Source organism: Dermacentor andersoni, chromosome 11 (assembly GCF_023375885.2).
Source record: "Dermacentor andersoni chromosome 11, qqDerAnde1_hic_scaffold, whole genome shotgun sequence".
Classification (NCBI taxonomy): Eukaryota; Metazoa; Arthropoda; class Arachnida; order Ixodida; family Ixodidae; genus Dermacentor; species Dermacentor andersoni.
The window spans coordinates 83,327,743-83,347,785 of NC_092824.1; the positions used below are offsets into that span (position 1 = coordinate 83,327,743).

At 47.6% G+C, this 20,043-nt stretch overlaps 1 protein-coding gene across 1 annotated transcript; it reads right to left on the minus strand.

The window, feature by feature from the left end:
* Positions 1-2,999: 2,999 nt before the first annotated feature.
* On the minus strand, positions 3,000-20,024 carry LOC126518305 (neprilysin-1-like). Its single transcript, XM_050168149.3, has 6 exons — positions 19,736-20,024; positions 16,697-17,080; positions 15,009-16,144; positions 12,997-13,208; positions 8,315-8,667; positions 3,000-3,759 (listed from the first exon to the last, which is right to left on the minus strand). The coding sequence occupies exons 1-6, from the start codon at positions 20,003-20,005 to the stop codon at positions 3,454-3,456; spliced, it is 2,661 nt and encodes an 886-aa protein (XP_050024106.3). The 5' UTR covers positions 20,006-20,024; the 3' UTR covers positions 3,000-3,453.
* Positions 20,025-20,043: the final 19 nt, after the last annotated feature.

A 20,043-nucleotide genomic window follows, 5' to 3' on the forward strand; every position in this document is an offset into this window, starting at 1 on the left:
TCTTACATGTGTAAATTCAGGACAACGTACTTTGGTCAGAGGGTCAGCCTGCTCCTGCCCTAGACTTGACTTTACAAGCTCAAGCCTATCCTTGACCGACTGGTCGACTGTTGATTATGCCACAAATAGCAACAACATGCCCTTTATTTTTTATACGTCCAGTAACCTCCTCAGTATCTAATATGCGTACTTTTATATATTACAGTAAATTTTAAAATTTCTTGCGATCTTTATTGGCTTTCCTGACTGATGCAAGTCTCAAATCGAAAACATTCAGCATTCGTTCTGTTTTAACCCATTAGAGCCCAAGAAAGATCTACCAGCTACATTTTTTTTTCGTGTCAGATGATCTTTTCACACTGCAAATACATTGTGAAAGTTTTGTGAGAGCGCTTTGTTCCTTGAAACGCTACGACAGTGTACTTTATAAAGTGCGCTGGGCCTTTATGGGAGCAAAACCTGTTGTAGTTCACGAAATGGATGTATGTTATATCCTGGAGCTTCCAAAAACAAAAAAGGCTGTGCAGCGTAGTCAAACGAAATTTTGGGCGGGCCCGCATAACCTTCTGGTGGTAGCAAAATTAGCATTTTAGTGGGAAAATATTGTTTGTTATGGGAGGTGTTTTTACTTATCAAGTGTGTGTAGAGAGAGAGAGAGAGAGAAAACTTTATTTGGTCCATTAATGGTTTAGCGTTCGGTCTTCGTCTTCATCGCTGCAGACGCTTGACCTTCTTAGCAGGGTTGGGCCCCTAGTCCAGGGCTCCACTGAGCCGCGCTGCTTCGCTTGCGTGCTGCATGCACCATTGCCCTTTGGGCGGCGAGCTCGCAGCTGGTGAGCCGGCTCTCCCACTGCTCCGCACTCGGGGTTTTGTGTTGGTGGAATGTGTAGTTACGTTTACACTCCCAGGTTATATGGTAAAGCGTGGGGGTTGCCCCGCACCACGGGCATGTGTTCCTAAATTGTGTAGGATACATCTTGCTTAGTATATGTAAGTTAGAGAAGGTTCCCGTTTGCAGCCTCCGCCAACTAGCTGCTTCTTGCTGCGTTAAGGCTTTGTGTGGCGGGGAGTATCTAATTCTCTTGCCTCTGTGGTAGTTCAGTAACTCTGAATAGCCGATCTCCACCGTGAAGTGCTGTCCCAGGGCGTGTGGCCGCTCGACTCGGTACGTGATCTCGCGAGCCAAGCTGTCTGCCCTTTTATTTCCTTCTATCCCCGTGTGTGCCGGAATCCAGATTAGTTTGTGGGTTGCGGTGTGTCTGGGGTGTTCTGCCTTGCGGAGGATAGCTAAGGCAGCCCTGCAGATTCTACCCTTTGTGTAGTTCCTGCATGTCTCTTTTGAATCCGTTAAAATGACCATTGATTTGTCTTTTCGATAGCCCTCAGCCGCCGCCAGCGCAACAGCGACCTCCTCCGCTTCCACTATCCTGGCGCTACGTGTAGTTGCGCAGCTGATTAGCTTGCCTGCGTTGTCAACCACTACCGAAGCTGCCTTAATGTAATTTGTATGTCTATTCCATGGATACAGTGTTGCATCCGTGAAAACCTTGTTTTCTAGTTTGGCTAAATGCCTTTCCACATAATCTGCCCGCGCCTGCCTTCTGGCAGCGTGGAGATTCGGATCCATGTTTTTCGGAATGGGATTGACCTGCAGGGTCTTACGGCTCTCGTCGGGTATATCGGCGGATCGATCGAGATGCCTCCTTGGGTCGCGACCTAACCTTGTCAGGAGCGCTCTTTCCGTAGCCGTGCCTCTGAGTCGGTGAAACTGTGCTCCAAGCTGTGCTTCTGCCAGTTCGGCGAAGGTGTTGCTAATCCCTAGCTGTAGCAGCTTGTCGTTCTGTGTGTTTCTTGCTAGGTGGAGTGCCGTCTTGTAGGCCTTCCGCAGGATTGTCTGTGCTTGTTCCGTTTCGCTCTTGATCTTCATCAAGTAACAAATAAGGGCTTTGCTGTTGCTTTCAGAGGCGCGCGCAACGCAAATATATTACTGACGCAGATCTAGATGGGATGATTGGCGATGTATACAGGCATTCAAAACTAAAGCATTTAACATTACGTTCAGTGGTAATTGAAACATTCAAAAGACTGGTGACACCTCCTCCAATGACAGTCGGTTCTTGCATTACAATCCTGTTGTACGATTTCTACGTGTAATTTTCGTCAGAATTTTCCGTCGTTTCAAGATGCGATGTCTACGCCTGGTTCACCAATCTAGGTTGCCTTACTTTTACTGCATAACCCACCTTGAATGGCATAGGAATATACATAGTGTTGCTTTGTGTTCCCTCCCACTCATTTTCCAAATTTGGAATAAATTATGGATGAATCATCTTTTTGAATAATCCTCATATGATATCGACATGGTTTCTATTTATCTAAATTTACTCTAACACTGCTCGCTACCTTGTTGTCTGAGAAGACAAGAGCATCGTCATCTTTGTCGGCAGCAAGAAAGGAACCAGGAGGAATAATAGCAATGTTGGTGTAATTCTAAACACATTTCTTTCCTGCAACAGTTTATGAAGTTCTTGTAACCAGCCAAAACAAAAATATTTTCATGAAAAACAGGTAAATAAACCATCGTGCGTGCTTCGAGATCAAGTACACCCCTCTAGCATACACGTAGGCCCAGCGTAAAGGTCCACCTGGATTCATTTTCTTGCGAAGGTATACATATGTATTTTATGTGGAATGTCATGAGTTCATCGTTTACACCCTTCTTTCCTAAACTTTGCCTAATAACTTCAGCTTCGAGAAGCGTATGCTATGCTATGCTATGCTGTGCTATGCTATGCTATGCAGTCGTTGCGCAACTCTTGCCTTGGTGCTAATGGGACTATCTTGTGCAAGCAGCAAACTCAGGGAATTGGTTTTTTCACTTTCCTTTTTCGACGTGGGGGGGGGGGGTATAGTCTCGCAGCAACTTTCCGTTATGCTGTGTTTGACGTACGAATTTCCCTTCTCAGCTGAAAATGAATGTCAGGCTTTAAACACCGGACGAAGCAGCACATTGTTAATTTACTTAACTTCGACGTCAGCTCTTGCACTCAGAAAAAAAAAGGAAACGATAACAGGAACTCGACAAATATTTTTCCACAGCAAGCATTTTGGCAGTATGAGCAGTCATTCCCTGCGTAAGTGACTATTAATGCCGAAAATAAACCCTGCCAATATACCCGACCGGAAACGATAATTCTCGTTACAATACAAGCGAACGCCTTCCCGAAGCCTGAATGTCTTTCGTCCGAAAGGCTGTCGGCACGAGCTGCTGCGAAACACAAGTCCTAATGAGAAGGCAAAAAAAAAAAATGTGTAGCACAACGTTATCTTCCTGACAGCACGAAGCGTACCGAAGATAGCGTTCATACGGAAATTTTAGATTTGTCACAAGTATACAAAACTTGACCAATTTCGCTGAAAAGCCAAGTCGTCGTAGTCGTCAGTGCCATTCGGTCAGAGCAGCGTGCACCTCTGCTCCGGGTTCATGGGCGACTGGGACGGGCAGCCGAACACGTCGGCGAACTCTTTGACGTGCTTAAAGGTAGCGTCGCACTGCGCATGCGCGAAGCCGCCGGAGCGTGAGGCGCCGCCGCTGCAGCGCGTGTAACACGCGGCCACGAAGAACAGCTGGTCTCGAGAGAGGAACTCCAGGCCCTCGGCAGGATTGTCGTCGGACGCGCCGCTGCTGGACCGGTACGCGTCCAGGCTCGTCTTCAGGGAGATGGGATCCAGGTATCGAGCCCAGCTGCTTTTATTGAGCTGCATGCAGAAGCAGAATTGGCTGTGAAGAGGCGCATTTGTACGACAAGTCTTCCGGTGACATGTGAAGAAGAGAATGACAAACATTACGCATATTCAACTGGAAACTTGCGTGAAGCGACGTTTTCGTGAAGCGGTCACATAAACTCTGCGAAACGAAATGCGACGCATACAGTTGTGTCATTTCCATCTTATGCAACGTGAAAGCTCACACAATATCAAGGTTTACGCACCGCACAGGTAGCAACTTTATTATTGTAATAAATATGCACTAAACATCTCACGAGCTATGGTGAAACGGCAACGCCGAATCAGGCGAAGGCACAGCTTGAGACGTCGACGCTGCAATGTCACGTGGACGAGGGCCGTTCATTATGGTTGTCACGGCAAGAACAGTGGTGAGAAGCTTATGGCACAGATGAGGATACGAAACATGTGTAAGTGCTTTTGCGGCTATCCAGTGGCACCAGAATAAAGAGGAAATATGGCGACGTTTAACTTCGCGAACGCGGGTTATGCGCGAACGTATGGGTGGTGTTCCGGAGTTTATAAGCTATGCCATCTTGCCTGGCACACCCGCGTTGTCGCAAGCTACCTAGCATGTTTTTCGCGAGTCTCCTTGGCACGCTCAGCCCACGCCTTTTGTCGGTCTCATTCAGCTTGTGCCTAGCGCTTGCTGACGACTTCGGTGTCGGTTGACTCGCGCTCGGCCTGCCGCCGCTTGCGTTGCTGCTCCGTCCTTCTTGCTAGACACTCAGCCTCTCAACCGCCAGATCAACCCGGCACATTCATAGCGTACATAGAGTCCGTAGCAACTACGGTGGTAATAATTGCCAGAGGCGGTGAACCCAGCGCGCCTCCGCTGAACCTCCTCCTCCACGACGTTCCGCCTCCTCCCCCTTCACCGCACGCTCCTCCCTTTCTTCCTCCGTGCGCGTTCCTCCTCTCCACCTTCAGGTGCCCTCCTCCTTCGGCGCTCGCTTCCCTCTCCCAGTTCGGCGGCCTTCGGCTTAATCACGCCGATTGCACAGACAGAGCATGTCCGCTTGCGCGTAAAAGAAAATCTCCTACCTTAGCTTTTCGCCCGGCTCTTAACGCATTTACATCGACAACACGTAAGTTTCGTAGTGGACACCGCCATCGTCCCAAAGCCTCTTTTGCGATGATGGCCTCCGATACGTCGGAGCGCTAGGAAAACAGCACGCGCCGCCCCTTTTCTGAGGCCATGTTGCGACATGCACAACGTCGTCCGTGTGCGCTGTCTTAGCAATAGCACAACCAAGTGCATTTGCATACCCTGAGCCCCGAGCCCAGCCTGCTTTCTTGACTCCTTCCGCATTCTTTTATACGACCGGCGGTTTTCGTACCATATCTATGGCTGCGCAAAATCTAAATCTATCCTATTGCCTGCCGCGACCTCTGAAATACATGCATTGACCGGAGTTGCGATTATTCCAGAACCATTCCACCATATTAAACACCCGGGATGGAATGGAAATGGTGTCACGGTATCAGTCGGGAAGATGCAATGGGAATGGAATGAGAGCCCGGGATTCTGGGATGAAGTTGGAATGGGCAGACATTCGTGGAGCACTAAATGTGATTGTAAGCGAGTCTTCAAAGCGGGTGAATTTGCGGATTAGAATAAAGTAGACTAGGTCAATTTTATTAAATTTCTCAATACTTACGAAAAACCGTATCTTCCGGTATCTACCAATAGGTGACCTCAGTCACGATAAAGATAAGCGACACAGTATTCTGCATTTCCGAAGACCCAGAAGCCTTTCTGCGTTACAATGTTGAAGTGATTTTAAACACAGCATCTTTTAGTTGTGCAGAATTATTGTAGCAAGAGCAAGCGATTGGACACTGTATAGGACTGAGAGGGCGAGATAACAGGTGGTCAGAGAGGTGTGCTAGAATATATGGTGACCGTTAATATGCTAGTGCAGTTTAAACAAATGATAGCCTCTTTAAGAAAAAATATGTGAATGTGTTTCGCTTTTATTTTAGCCATATAAGCGACAGATTAATCTGGCTGGACGCACGACACGCACAACGATGTAATATTATTTTGTACTTTGCTTTACTCGAATAAATACTGTTGCATAAGTAGTACTGATTTTTGGATATGGCGGATGGATTTTATTTAGAAGGCAAACCTTGCTTGTGTCGCCGCGTGCGATGTTGTCATGAACCGCCAAGCGTGTGAGCAGCTAAATTGACGCTAACTTCAGCGGTCACGAGTCGGTAGCTGTAGGCTAATAGTATTTGCCAGATCGCTGCACCTTGCTGTCTAAAATTATTTGGCTAAAGAAAACATTAGGCTTAATCCTAAATATAAAAAAAAACTGTGTAAGCACCATGAAACGAAAGTGCTTATGAAGGCGTCAGTCACTATAGAGCTTTTTTAATTTTTATTTTTATTGATTTGAAGAAGCCTAGAAAGTGACTGTGCCTTTGCTTTCTTTCTTTTTCTTTTTATTCACTTGTTCTCAGGTGGGAGGAACTTGGAAAAAAAGTCACCGCGTGAGAAGCTGCTGGTCCATTTTTCCGAAACTGGCATGTTTTGTAGATATGCGTGTATTATGGTCGCAAGAACTGAACGCATTTTGCAATAACGCCACTTATTCGAGACTTCAACATGCGCACCGAACACATGTATCTACTGTCAATAACAGTAGATATTTATTACAGGCAACAACGCACTGCGAAGGTAAAGTGCACTGAGCGCGTTTGCTTCTTTTGCGACGAAATAGTACGGATCATTATTTGAAACGTTGTTAAGACACCAAAGTATGCTTTTCACTTACTACACACGCAAAGGCTCAAGTGTTAAGTAATTATAGAGAAATTGTTTCACACTTATTAAACTTGGAGGTACGGAATTTATTAACTATAAGCCACTGCAGGGGTGGGAATGATCCAACTTTAAGCATGGCGAGGAGTTAGAAGGAGTGGAATTATGGGAATCTCAACTCTCCGGAATGGAGTGGATGGAATGAAAAGCCCCACTCCGCAACTCTGGCGCTGACGTCCATACCTCGGAACGGCGGCGTGTGCCGAACAATCCCGCATGAATTGCGAACGACGCGTTTAACTTCCATGGCTTGCGGGTTCGGTTGCAATGCATGTTTACATTGGGGTGTGGCATCCATCCCCACGTCCGGCAGGGGATAAACTATTACAGCAATGGTTTTTGTGCGACTAGAAATGCCCGAAAACGTTGCCCGCGTCTATTCACGATGTCCTGAAGAATATAGATCATTCATTGCGTGTACGTTAGTAGGTACACCCGTGAGCAAAAGTATACGGACCAGGGATTGCGCGATAAAGCCGATTCTTTCCCTCTGCCTGTGAATGCAATTTGAAATTGAGGACTGCAGTCCAGACTTGGCATTGCTAAATTTCCAACGTGCTCGTCAATTTCAGTTTATGCATGTTAAATACAAAGAAATTTAGTTTTTTCGGAGACCCTGTGGTCCGTGTACTTTTGCTCGCGTGTGTGCGTGAGACATGTTACGGTCAACGCGCGGGCAAATTATGAAGTGTGTGGCCTCATTAGGAGCTAAGCAGTAATTGCTTAGCTCCTAATGAATGTCGTTGCGTGAAAAAATTTAAAATCGTTGCGTGAAACACGTACATCGTTTTTCCGTTACTCAGGAAGAACGGAAGGGAAAATGCGAGGAATTGTTCACTTCGAGAGAATTGAGGCCACGTTATTACGGATAACGAGTAATGAAAGCTTGAAGTGTGCATAGGGTAAATACCAAATTTCAAAATTTTTGAATACTCGATTTCTTCCTCTATTCGTGCGTTATATGCGGGGCGCGAAGTAGGTTTATAGTAGGTGTGCTTGCGTAACTTACAGCTTTGTAAAGACTACCTGTTCAAGCGTTCCACAGCCAACAAGCGTATTTTAAGACCCACGAAGGAATTTGTCCAGATGTCCTCGGGAACAAGGAGCATATTATGCGTGATGGGCGGGCAAGGTTTCAGGTGCGTCAGGTAATTACGGGATTTGTAGAAAATGTTAACAATTTCTACAAAGCGTCATACGGCCGTTCCCAGATCCCTAGAAGAACTGTACGGTGCATTGAGCTCACATTCGGCGGAAATATGCTAGAGGTGATGAGTCAAGCAGGCTTAACGTTTCAGACCCAACTGCAATTGTTGCAAATAATTTCTGAGCTTCCATTTACTGCGTGCAACGGGCGGCGTCTCGGGCGGCATCTTCAGCAAGCCGAAGACGCCGCCCGAGTCCACGGACTTCGAGCCGCTATCTGAGGCCACCACAATCAAAGATGCCGGACCATTCTTTTTAATAGTTTTCCTTCTTCTTCTTCTCACGGAATCAGATTGCGATTCTGCAAGGTCGCACAGATGCGCTGTTTTCTTTTTCTTCTTTTCGCCTCTATCTGCCGTCTCTCCGTTTGTACTGTGCGGAGAGCAGCGGCGCGTGCAAGGTATGCAAATGTTACGATCACCGATTCGAGCGGTTTCCACTCGTGGCAGCTGTTCGATAACCCTCGCTGAAAGTTCATTCCGTACTCACCGAAGACAGAGAGCCGCCTTGCATGCACTCCAGGTACGTCTTGACGGCGGGGTCTATTTCGGGCTTGGAGTAAGCATCCAGGAGCAGCTCGCCGAGCCCCTGCGCAACAAGGCTACCCACTCCGGCGTAGTTGAAGGCGGCCGAGGCCTTTGCGTCGAAGTATGGAAAGCTGAACGCGTACGGCAACAGGGACAGGTCGGGTCCCTGCGGTACGCTGCCGTTTAGGAGCACGTACACCTGCAGCTTCTCGACGGCGCTCGACACCCGACTGAATGTCGGGTCGGACAGAGCAGCCCGCGGAATCAGACGCCAGTTGTCCACCAGCGACATGCCCATGTCTGCCTGGAGTAGGCCTTTGGAGACAACGACGTCAAAGAACACAGCGTAAACATCCCGTCGAAGCGAAACCGCGAATATTTTGCACCGCACTAATCGCTCGAAAGCTCGTCATGTCAGACAATGCCTGACAGAGTGCCAAAATTTACAATTGTTTCCTTCCAGTGTATCCAGTTGGATACTTATACCAGAATACCGCAGGCATTTTCCTCATCAATTACCAATTTCCGAAACACTTCCTGATGATGTATATATATATATATATATATATATATATATATATATATATATATATATATATATATATATATATATATATATATATATATATATATATATATAATCACAGCCATAGGACGGCAACACCTAATCAAGCCAAGGAAAGCATCCCACCCCACCCACTGTCTGCGAAATCAAAACTTAAGATGCGGGTGGGTTTTATTATTTTATTACAGAATACTGCAGGCCAACACGTGGCCCAGGCAGGAGTGTATTTGTTTACACAGTATTGATACGAAATACAAACATCCTAAGGAGAAGGGAAAATAATAATAATAAAAAAAAACGTTGTCGTCGTAATAAAAACATCGATGTACAGTGCAAGGAAGTGCATAAAATAGAAATGAGAATTTTTGTGGAAAAAGTAAGAGCGAAGAAAGATTTGCAACAAGCAATGCAGACTTGTCAAGCTTAACGCAGCGAGGATAGACAACATCCTTCTTGACGCGCATGTTAGGTGCTTGCGTACGCACCTACTTTTACTACAAATGCAGTTTTTCCGCGGCATATGGTACGTTTTTGGACAGAAATACATCGGCTGCCAGGGAGTTGCATTCGTTGATTGCTATTGAAAAAAAAAAGGAAAACTCGAGGCAGTTAGTGCCCGCAAAAGTAGGGGTTATCTTGCCGGAATTATGATTCCTAGTAGGTCTGGCTGATAGGGAATGGAGATAAGATGAGTGATCAAGTTGTAACATTTCCAGAGGCGGGAAATCAATTTTAGACGTGCTACCTTTCTTCGGGATTCCAGGATGGCAATGTTATTTTCATTCATCAAATGAGATGGGCAGTCGCGACCTGCAAAGCAATTAAATATGAAGCGGACGGCAAGTCTGTTTATGTTTTCCAGTCTGTTAATGCTTATTTTCGTGAAAGGGTCCCAGACGACGCAAGCATATTCTAACCTCGACCTTACCAGTGTGTTGAACGTCGAGTTTCACGGATGGAGGTGAGTGCTCCAGCGTGTGTCTTAGCAGGTCAAGTTTACGCCAAGCAGACGCACAAACATCGATGTGTTGCGACCAGTTCAAGCGATTGTTGATTGTTGCATTTAAATATTCAAAAGAGTCGGCTTCAGTGACTGCTGATTGGTTAATAGTGTATTGATATGGTAGAGTATGTTTTTTGTTGTTTATGCGCATAAAAACTGTTTTTCTTCATTAGGTTTCACGTCCCAGGTATCGCACCAGTCAGAAATCGCTGTAAGACTTTTATTCGGAATTACTTCGTCATTAGTATCGTTAATCACTTTGTAATGTAAGCAGCCACCCGCGAGCAATTTAATATTTACGCTGTCGTAAGTGCATGCTATTATATCATTAATGTATACTAGGAAAAGCAGCGGTAAAATGTGTAACCAAAAAAAAACATTATCGGATTGTGTGGCATTTCCTACTTTTTCTAACGTTAACATCATGTTAAAAGAACTAATAAGGCTTCAAAACAAACTCTCAGAACGGAGACGCACTACGTTTAAAACATGTTCTACACTAGCCTGGCGTTTGTGTGGGTTAAATGAATAGCAAATTGCCTTTCTCTGAGATGTTTGTACGGTGTAGTTTTCTCATCTATGCGAGTAGCTACATTATGGCAAAAGATGGGAGTGTGAAGGTGAGGGAAACATAAGTTATCGGGAATCAATACACGGAAGTCAGCGTGCGCCAAGGACGCGGTGACGAAAGCGCTCCAGGAAGTGTTTTGAAGGTTGGTCATTGATGTAGAAAACGGGCCTGCGGTATTCTGGTATAAGTATCTACAACGGAAGGTAACAATGATAGATTTTGGCACTGTGTTAGACATTGCCTTACCCTGAGTAAGTGCTTCAATAGTACGAGTTGGCAAAGGGAAACCAAGGGCACACATTCGAAACCTCAGATTGTCCTGTTTACGGTATCTGACGTTCTCTGTCATTCCATTGACGTTGAGAAAGACAGAATTGACGTTTTGAAACCAGTTACAATAGAACATGGCCTTTACAAAGTAAAATCTTTTTTCGTACGATATTCACCAGCCGCTCAATGTGAAGGTCTGCAGCTACAATGCTGGTGCTTCATAAACAACCTAGAAAATTAAATGATGTGTTCGATGGACAATATTAGACAACAACAAGAGTCAGGAGGAGACATACTACTAAGTTGGTGGCATTTAGCTGTTTTATATTTTTCTTTTGTAAGCTGCTAGAGGTGTTTCAATTCTTTATTGCACATTTTCTCAGAACCCGAACTTTCGCGTTTCTTTCGTGCCCCAACAAGCACAACTATATTTCTAATAAAAAATTTTCAATCATACTTTGCATAACGATTTCTTACGCAGTTGGTTGTGTAATGAGCCTCCATAAAACCGTACGACAGTTCTTGACATGGCTTTTTATATGATATGGCGTGGTCGTGCAGGCGTTGGCAAAACGTTTGCGCAGGGGTTGGCACCAAACTCGTAATAATTCACACTCGTCCAGACTAACCGAATCGTTTTGATGTTACGAACCAAGAATGGGGCTCTGAGTCAGCAGTTGTCAGCACCCAGGGTTCTCCGACGGGCACCTAAACCTAGCTGCAAGAGGGGTCTTACATTCCGCCACTCCTGAGACGTGGCCGCCACGCGTGTGAATCAAATCCGCGACCACCAACTTGGCAGCAGAATGGCTAAACCGCTGGGCCTCCGCGGCCGTTCAAGGTAATTATATGTCGCGTAGAATGCATAATGCCATTGCCATCGCATAGCTGTATCAAAGTGGAAAGTTGGCCGAGTTGGTGTGCATTCGTAATGGTAACAGCGCGAACAAAAATTGGAGGACGCTTAAGCTTCGCCTTCAAGAGTGGAACGCGACAGCGTTCCCGTCGACCCGCCAAGGTGTGTCAGACAATGAGCTACGGCGCAGCGATCACTTACGAGGCGCCCCGCATCGGACGCGGTGAGCGTCGAGCAACGCAGCGTTCGGCGCGGCAACGAAACGTGCGCCTGAGCAAGCGGAACGAACCAGAGAACTCGGTGTCTCGGAGGGGGAAACGATGCACGCCAGCCAAACGTCGTGATCGGCACGGGCAGAGAGATAGTGATCTAAAGAATGGAAGGACGCTTGATTCTGCAACCCGTGAGGGAGCAAGGAGAAATGTCGTCAGGGGAGAGGGGGTCCGAGCCGCGACGCGCCTCGCACCTGTCCCCGCACAACCCCAATGTTTTTCCAGTGACTCTACCCCAATGTGCGCGTGGCGTGCCACCTGTCGGGGCAGCGCCGTACATGGAAAGGAGGGGGTCTTCTGTGTTTGTCGCAAGATGGCTCTGCATGTGCGGAAAGCGCAGAAGGAATGCAGCGGAAACGCACTTCGCTACTCGTGTAACTGCGACTTCTGTAGGTTACATGTTCATAATTACCGATATACACCGCAGTATAACTATCTACGGCTCGTTTCTAAGGCAACATCGCATTCACTGGAGGCGCTTTTGTACCGCTTTGAAGCATTGAACTCGTGGCTTTTTTTTTTGTCTTCTGGGCCTGCACAGTATATGGCGAACTCGGACGGCTGTACACAATGCGGATATTGACGCTAGACCGGTTCGCGAATATTTTTGCGAATCGGTGTCCCATTTTGTCGAAGTGCAGAAGGTGCAGTCGTATGTACCAGAGTGGGTTCCAAGATTAGAAATGTTGTTGCAGATGCCGAAATACTGATGGCTTGTAGTCAGCAAACAGCTGACGGTTCTCGGCACTATTATCTTGTTAATCTGTTCTTCTGATCTCGTAAACTCTGTGAAAGGCGAGGCAATAAAGAAAAAAAAAAAAAAAAAAAAACTCGTGGCTGAGTGGTAGCGTCTCCGTCTCACACTCCGGAGACCCTGGTTCGATTCCCACCCGGCCCAACTTACAAGTTGTTTTTTATTCATGAAGTGCCTGCCGGGATTTATCGCTCACGGCCGACGCCGACGACACTGGCTTTTCTGCGACACGAGCTCCTTAACGCTGTCGCGTTAATATGGCGACGGAGTGAAAGGGCACTGTTCGCGCTGTTACCATTACGGATTCATAGCTGAGCTGCAGTATTCCGAGATCAAGGCAAACGGTGACGCACTCGTTGGCAGGGCCTCCGCGCGGGCGTTGCTCCTGCCCTCTTCGTGCAAGTACTTGAGCGCTGTTTTCGTGGAGGACCAGTCGCCGACGATGGTGGCGCTGCCGTTGTATCGACTCCAATTGCGAACGCGGCTTTGCAGGGCACGGCGAACGTCCGAGACGACCGTCTCGGCCACGTGACCCGACTCCTCTGGCAGGAATTCGCCCCGGTACCTGAACGGCAACTTCGTTTTTGTGAGCGTGCTCAGATTCTGGACGCAGGACAGCTATACGGCTTCCATTACCGCTGCATCGTCTCCCAACGGGTGGAGCAAAGCTAATGTAAAATCATGTTAGATGCCTAACAAACGCTAATTTTGTTTTAATCTTGACTGATGTTCTTGGCTAGACGCCGGCGGCAAAGAAAACCTGCTTCCTGAAGGCACGTTCCAAATCTGACGGAATTCTGCGTTAATTGTTACCTGGCGAGAGCATGACACGGGTACGTAGCGTGGAAGTACGCGGTGGGAGCAGGTTGACACGTTCGCTGTTAATAATTGTTACTTAGGGTAGCAATAATTGCAATAGACTGTAACAAACTTTCAATGTGACAATGGTAATATCAAAGTACATAATGTAGAAAACAAGATCCTTCTTGTGCATTTTTTTTTCTATGTAAGTTAATCGGCTATTGAAATCCGACGGTTTAAAGAATTGTGTCACAAACATGACGCCTGGCACCGAATGAGGTCACCGAGGTTGTGTTTCAGTTTGCAAAAAAAGGAAATAAAGATCCTTTCGACGGCACGCCCGACCGCGTTGCTGATTGTAATGAATTCGAACGAGTAGATAAAATTTATTCATATTATTAAAATACCCCAGCGCCAAGTATGCTTTGAATTATGCAGCAATATTTCAATTTCACCATTTCAAAGATCTGGCACCTTGTTACATCATCAGCCTGGTTACGCCCACTGCAGGCAAAGGCCTCTCCCGTACTTCTCCAACTACCCCCCGGTCATGTACTTTCTTAGCACCCTCTGCTGCGTCGTAGGTCTGACCGCCGCCGTGGCCAGTTGCTTCGCAGCTGCTGGGGACTGAGGGGCCGGGGTTCGATTGTTGAGTTCATATAGGAGGTTGTGGCCAAGTACTGCACCAGGGTGGCAAATCCTGCTCTGGTGAGCAGGATTGGCCACCGGGATCAGGCCACACTCCAGGCCTGTTTATGCAATTTTATCAACACGCGTTTTTTTTTTAATCCGGTGGAAAATTGCGCGGCACCGGGAGTCGAACCACGGACCTCTTGCACGCGAGGCGGGTGTTCTACCTCTACGCCACCGCTGCACCGCTCCTTTTTACATATGAAAGATCAAATAAATGAGATAGGAAAATCCGCATGCTCGAGAAACTTGGTGGAAGGCAGAGCGACTACCTTGGCATGCGATAGTGCAGCGTTCGATTCCCATACCAGAATAAACTTTCGTTCAGAAGCGAAAGCTTTAGGGAAACCGTACAGGTTTCCTTTGTCGAAACTTGTCACGTGTACCTTAAAGTATGTTTCATGAGTTGGTATAAAACTACGCGCGACAATGCGGCCCATGCGAATTTGTTTCGTTTATAGAAAGTTACGTGAAAAATAAGCATCTGCAAACACTAGTTATAACTAAATACATTTCAAATAGATAGGTGTTTCACATAGCCATCTATGACCATACTTTAGGGCAACATATGTCCACGTATGAAATTGTGCCGCACATTTGCCCTTAACAAGCCGTAGGTCATATGTGTAGTAATCTTATCATCGTATCGTAGCAATTATGTTGCAGCAATATTTAGCTTATATCAGTATTTTCATTTCGGTTAGATAAAAATTTGTTAATTATTGACATAAGCTCACAGCAAAAGTGCTTGGGGTCACTAAATAACACACCAAGCAATGCTGGTTACGCGTAGCGCATTCGTGATGTTTTTAAACGCTTGCCACAAGTTAGCTGAGACACCCGGTACTTCTATGAGCCACACAAATTATCTTACGCGTAAAGTGCCTCGTCGCCAACGAAGAGGAGCGTCTTGCTGAAGCAGTACGCGCCATGACCGACCCTTGCTTTTGACGCGCTGCCGTAGAAGTTGGCCTGCAACATCTGGTTCGAGAACAGTGCCGCCACCTGGACGGTGCCCCAGGAAAGGAACATGTGCATGTTCTCCTCACGGCTTCGATCCCACATCGCGATGAAATGAGTCACGAAAGTGGGAGTATTGGTCATGAACACGATGTCGTCATTTTCGCCCACCTTGACGCCGTAGTCACGCAAAGCGTCAATCCAAATCCCTTGATGGCCCTTGGAAGGCCCGTACATGTACAAGTCACTGGTTGTCGTGCCGATTTTTGTGCTCATGTCGCTATTTAAAACGCCCACAATGCCAAGCTCCACGCTGTGGGTATCCTCAAATGCCACGATGTCTTCATCCGTAACGATGTCTCCTTCGCTCTTGAAGTTATATCTCAGAACGTCGTAGTATCGTTTCCGAGCGCCAGGCGAACGCTGGTGCTCCGCGAGCTTGGAACACAGGCTAAAGAACGATGCCGGTATTCGTAGGTAAATGTGCGTGTCCGTCTTGCGCGGCACAACCTCGAGGTCGAGGAGGCTGGCCCAGCGCAGTCTCATGGACGTGTAAAGGAGCGTCTTCACTACAGCCGGACTGCGTGCCCTGTGGGGCCAGACGATGCCCGCCTCTCGCAGCGCCGCCTTCACCTTCTGCAGCTCGTCGCACTCGCCCCTGCCGACGCACGCGCAGCTCAGGTAGAAGGCGGTCGCGCGCTGCATCGCGTTCTGACCGTTGGCCGGCACCTCGCTGTCCGCCGCCGAACGATACACCCGGTCGAGTGCCGCGAGAATGGTGTCCTCGCCGACGCTCAGGTCGTGGCCGCTGCGCCAGCCGTCGCAGACGTAGCGGCTGAAGCTTTCGCACGGCTTGACCGACGAGTTGATGGAGGCGAGCAGCAGCCTGGAGTAGGCCTCGCACGCCGCCGTATCGCAGACGCCGGGGCCAGTCCTTTCGGAGCTTTGCCGAATCAAGAAGTAGAACAATAGTGCCATGAAGGCGAGCCAGATGAAGGCGAACACGGCGTAGGCCATCGGCTTCAAGCCACCCTCGGGCGTGTACAGGCACTGAAACAAATGGGAAACTCCGAAATGAGACGCACGTGAGCTTGCGGCCGGGCGTTGTGAAAGCGTGAACAGTTTGGCTTTGGCGCCGTGCTTACCCGTAAATTACGAAGAATACCCGTTCAACGAAAGCAGTCGTTTCTAAACTGCAGTTTCCAAGCCACGTGATAGCGGGGGCCTTCGTTAGCCTTCGTTATCTTCTCTTCGCAGTCCTTCAAAATTCACAGTTACATCACCGAACAAAAGTGCACTTGATTGCTATTTGATTGGCGGTACTTTTCACATGGTACGAGGTCGCCATGGGTTCCATGGCAGCATTCACTCACTACACGCATTTCCGTCTTTCAGGCTTAACGCAACAATAACACGTGGGATACGATGGTGACGAAACGCCTTACACGTAACAGAAGTGGCTGTACGTCGAGCCGCATCGATCACAGTTAGAACTCCAAATCTCCTTCGCCTCCGAACCTTCGCGCCGAATAATGAGTCGTTGCTCGAGTGCACCGCATAGGACTGATAGTGGCACGGTGCAGGCGAATTAACGTAGCTCACCCTGAGTGGATTCTCCGAAGGCCTGCCCGGTTCATTGGGATCTATCACCGCAACCATCACGGGTGGTTTCGGGATCTGTGGGCCTTGTTGCGTGCCAGGAGCTGGCTTGGCTGCACTTTCGGGTCTCGGGTCCTGCTCGGGTAGAACCTGCTGGCCAGCGACTAGAGTGGCGGGAGTATGCGTATCTTCCACGGTAAAGGTAGGCCGGGGTTCTTTGGACGCTACGGCGGCGCTGTCGCTGGCGATTACCGCGCTGCCGGGTACCGGAGTCGGTACCGGAGTCGTGCTCCGTGTACGACTGCGACTTCTTGGTGGCGATCCACTTTCCGGTCGAGGTGTCGGTGCTTTGGAAAGCCGGTCTTGCGGGGTCACTGGCGTGGCCTCCTGGTCGTAGCAAAAAAAACCGCCGTACACTGTTGTCAGCGCTGGAGGAAGACTGTCTCAACCCGTTTGTCACACGACCACCTTAAGAAGGCAACCCAGTGCTCACGTACGTTGTGTGTGCACACTCAACACACTAAATACAATATAGCCAGCCTTGCATTCCCGAGTGCGTGACTAACTCATCAATGTCGTTGCGCTGATTCCTTGTATAAATCAGAATTCTCAAGATTTCAAATGCGCCTCGTGAATCGTCACTAAATATTCCCGCCGTCTTGTTTCATAAGACACCTTTGTTTCTTTTCATTTCCAAGTAAGCTACTACATATGATCCCTGCATCGCTAGAAACACAAAAGCCAGCACCGTATGCGTCTTTTCTTCAGGTCTTCTAGACTGTCCTCTATTTTAATGTGACTTACCACCTCGCCCTAGGTTCGAGCCTTGTCCTTCCCACAAGGTTGCCTGTCTTTCGTTATCCATTTGGCTTTTGCTCACCACAATCGTAACGTACCGGTTGGCGCCTGGTATTTATTTATTTATTTATTTATTTATTTATTTATTTATTTATTTATTTATTCATTTATTTATTTATTTCAAATTGCCAAGTGTAGGGGTGTAAACGTGAGTGCACGGAGCATGCTCTGTTTTCGAACGTACAATTCTAACGAAGAGCGAAATCCCGGAAAAATAGGCAGTAAGATCGTTTAGGCGCGCGTGTAAATCGTTAATGGCTTTTGTCGATCGTTTTTCACCGGCCAATCATTGTTATAATGTAATCGCTCAGCGAAGGACGCGCGTTAATGTATCGGTACTCCCTCGAATGTTCTCTACGTTTCTATATAGTGAGGAATAGCCCTGTCTCACCAGATCGCGCGCGTGACGCGAGTAGTGTTGTACATTCTTGAACGCATTTGCGAGCACAAGCGATTACGCTGGAACCTAGGAGCAGCGTTGCCATTCTTTTTTTTTTTTTCGAGTGTGTCACCAAACTTAGACGACGAAGTCATTAAAGTTTCGCGAGATCTTGCTGTAAAGCCACTGTCGCTTGAACCGTGTAGCGTGAATTTTCAATATTGTAGGCGCTTTGGAACAATTCATTATATGGGCGAACATGACGTGACGCATCAACCTAATCATGTCACTTTCATCTATAGTGTCCGTGTAGATGATTAGGAATTGACGTCGAACTTAAAAGAAGGGTGTAGCAGAGGACCTTTACTTCACTAATTGAAATGAAATTGTTGGGTTCTGTGTGCCAAACCCGCAATATCACTGTGAGGTACGCCGTAGCGCGGGATTCCGAATTAATTTTGTCCTCCTGGGGTCTTTTAACGCGTACCAAAGGCACGGTACACAGGCTATCTTGCATTTCGCCCCCATCAAAAGGCGGCCATCGCGCCCGGTATTTGACATCGCACCCTCGACCTTGGCAGCGTAACGGCATATTATAGTCGCTAAGCCACCGGGGCGGTCTTACTATACTATAGTTACAGACATACGGACGGTTACAATTGAAATTACGCTTTTGCTACCGCCTTGTAAGGTTGCAAATACCCCCAGCACGGTTTAAGAAGAATATCACAGGTAACCTGGTTTTCCGAGGGCTATGAAGCACTTGTTCTACGTTATGCCCGAAATTTCTATACTTGTCGGCATTCGTTGAAGAACATCGATAATCCACGACGACACCCATCTCCTTATCGTAACGCGGTGATATTTACGCGACCATTATAAAGGTCAAACACTACGTTTCTGCTCCTTTGTCCTCCCGATTACCCTGCATTATTGATTTGTACCAAAGCCGTGCGGAATGGAAGCAGTGCGTGCGGATTCCCGTGAACCAACCCAGTCGCTCCGATATGTACGCCTTTCTGCAGCTGATCTAAATGCTGCCATAAAATTCACTGCAGTAAATTTCGATAAGTTACTGCCACGCTTGCGAATGACCTCCAATGGAACGTATTTAGTAAAACAATACAATGCCAGCAGCATTTGGGCAATGGGTTTAATAAAGAGCGCAGTTGAAATCCTTCGGCGCAATTAACCACAGCGTTTGGTCACAAAGCCCACACGCCGTACCGCCTATTTCTTCTACCTATACCTGTAGATTTTGAACTTTAAAGTGTACTTTAGAAAGCCACTTAAGAAGCAACTTTCTGTGCAAGCAAGTCACCAATCGTTCTGTCATGTCGTCAAGAAACGTCGCTGGTCGCTATATAGAAAACATTTGTCGCTAAACAGAACGAAAACGTCGCTGAATATGGAGAGACAAAATTGCTAAAATTGCAACACTGTCGTCGTTCTGGTCTGAGTGTTACTTGATTCGCTGGGTAAGTTCCAACCTCGACCAATGAAAAGTGAACTTCTTAGGGCGCACATCTGGTCGTGTCTCAGTCATCACCGTCACGGCAACGTGGCAGTATAGCTTACACAGAAAATTTCTTCACCGGGTTCTCCTATACAAAACGGGATATTACAGCGTTCGCCAATGATTATAATTGTCATCGCCGACGTCCCGTATACGCGAGGGGACAGCGGTGCCCCTAACAAACGCCGGCGCCGTAAAGGTGAAGGGACGGGACGTACGAGAACTGCGTGAATCAGGCCTAAATAAAGAGTCCAGGTAAAGCTACATGTCGCAATGAATTCACTCTCACCTTGTCTTGTTCGCCAGCTGTTTCCTTGCGAACCGTACCGTGCTGCTCGGCAGACCCTGAAGAGGCACGTTCTCCTTGCGGCTTTCCCGCTTTCAGTTGTCGCTGCTGGCTCGAGCGTTTCGATCGGTTGGGCGTCGACCTCCCCGACTTCGCGGACGCCCTCCTGGGCTCCGGGGTCTTGAGTGAAGCCTTGTCCTTGCTGCCCGCTTCGAGGGTGTTTGCGCTCTGCGGCTCCTGCTTAGGAGTCTTGTCTGTGGGCTCAGGTTCCATGGCGTTTGACGTCTTCCGTGCGTTTATCACAGTGCCGA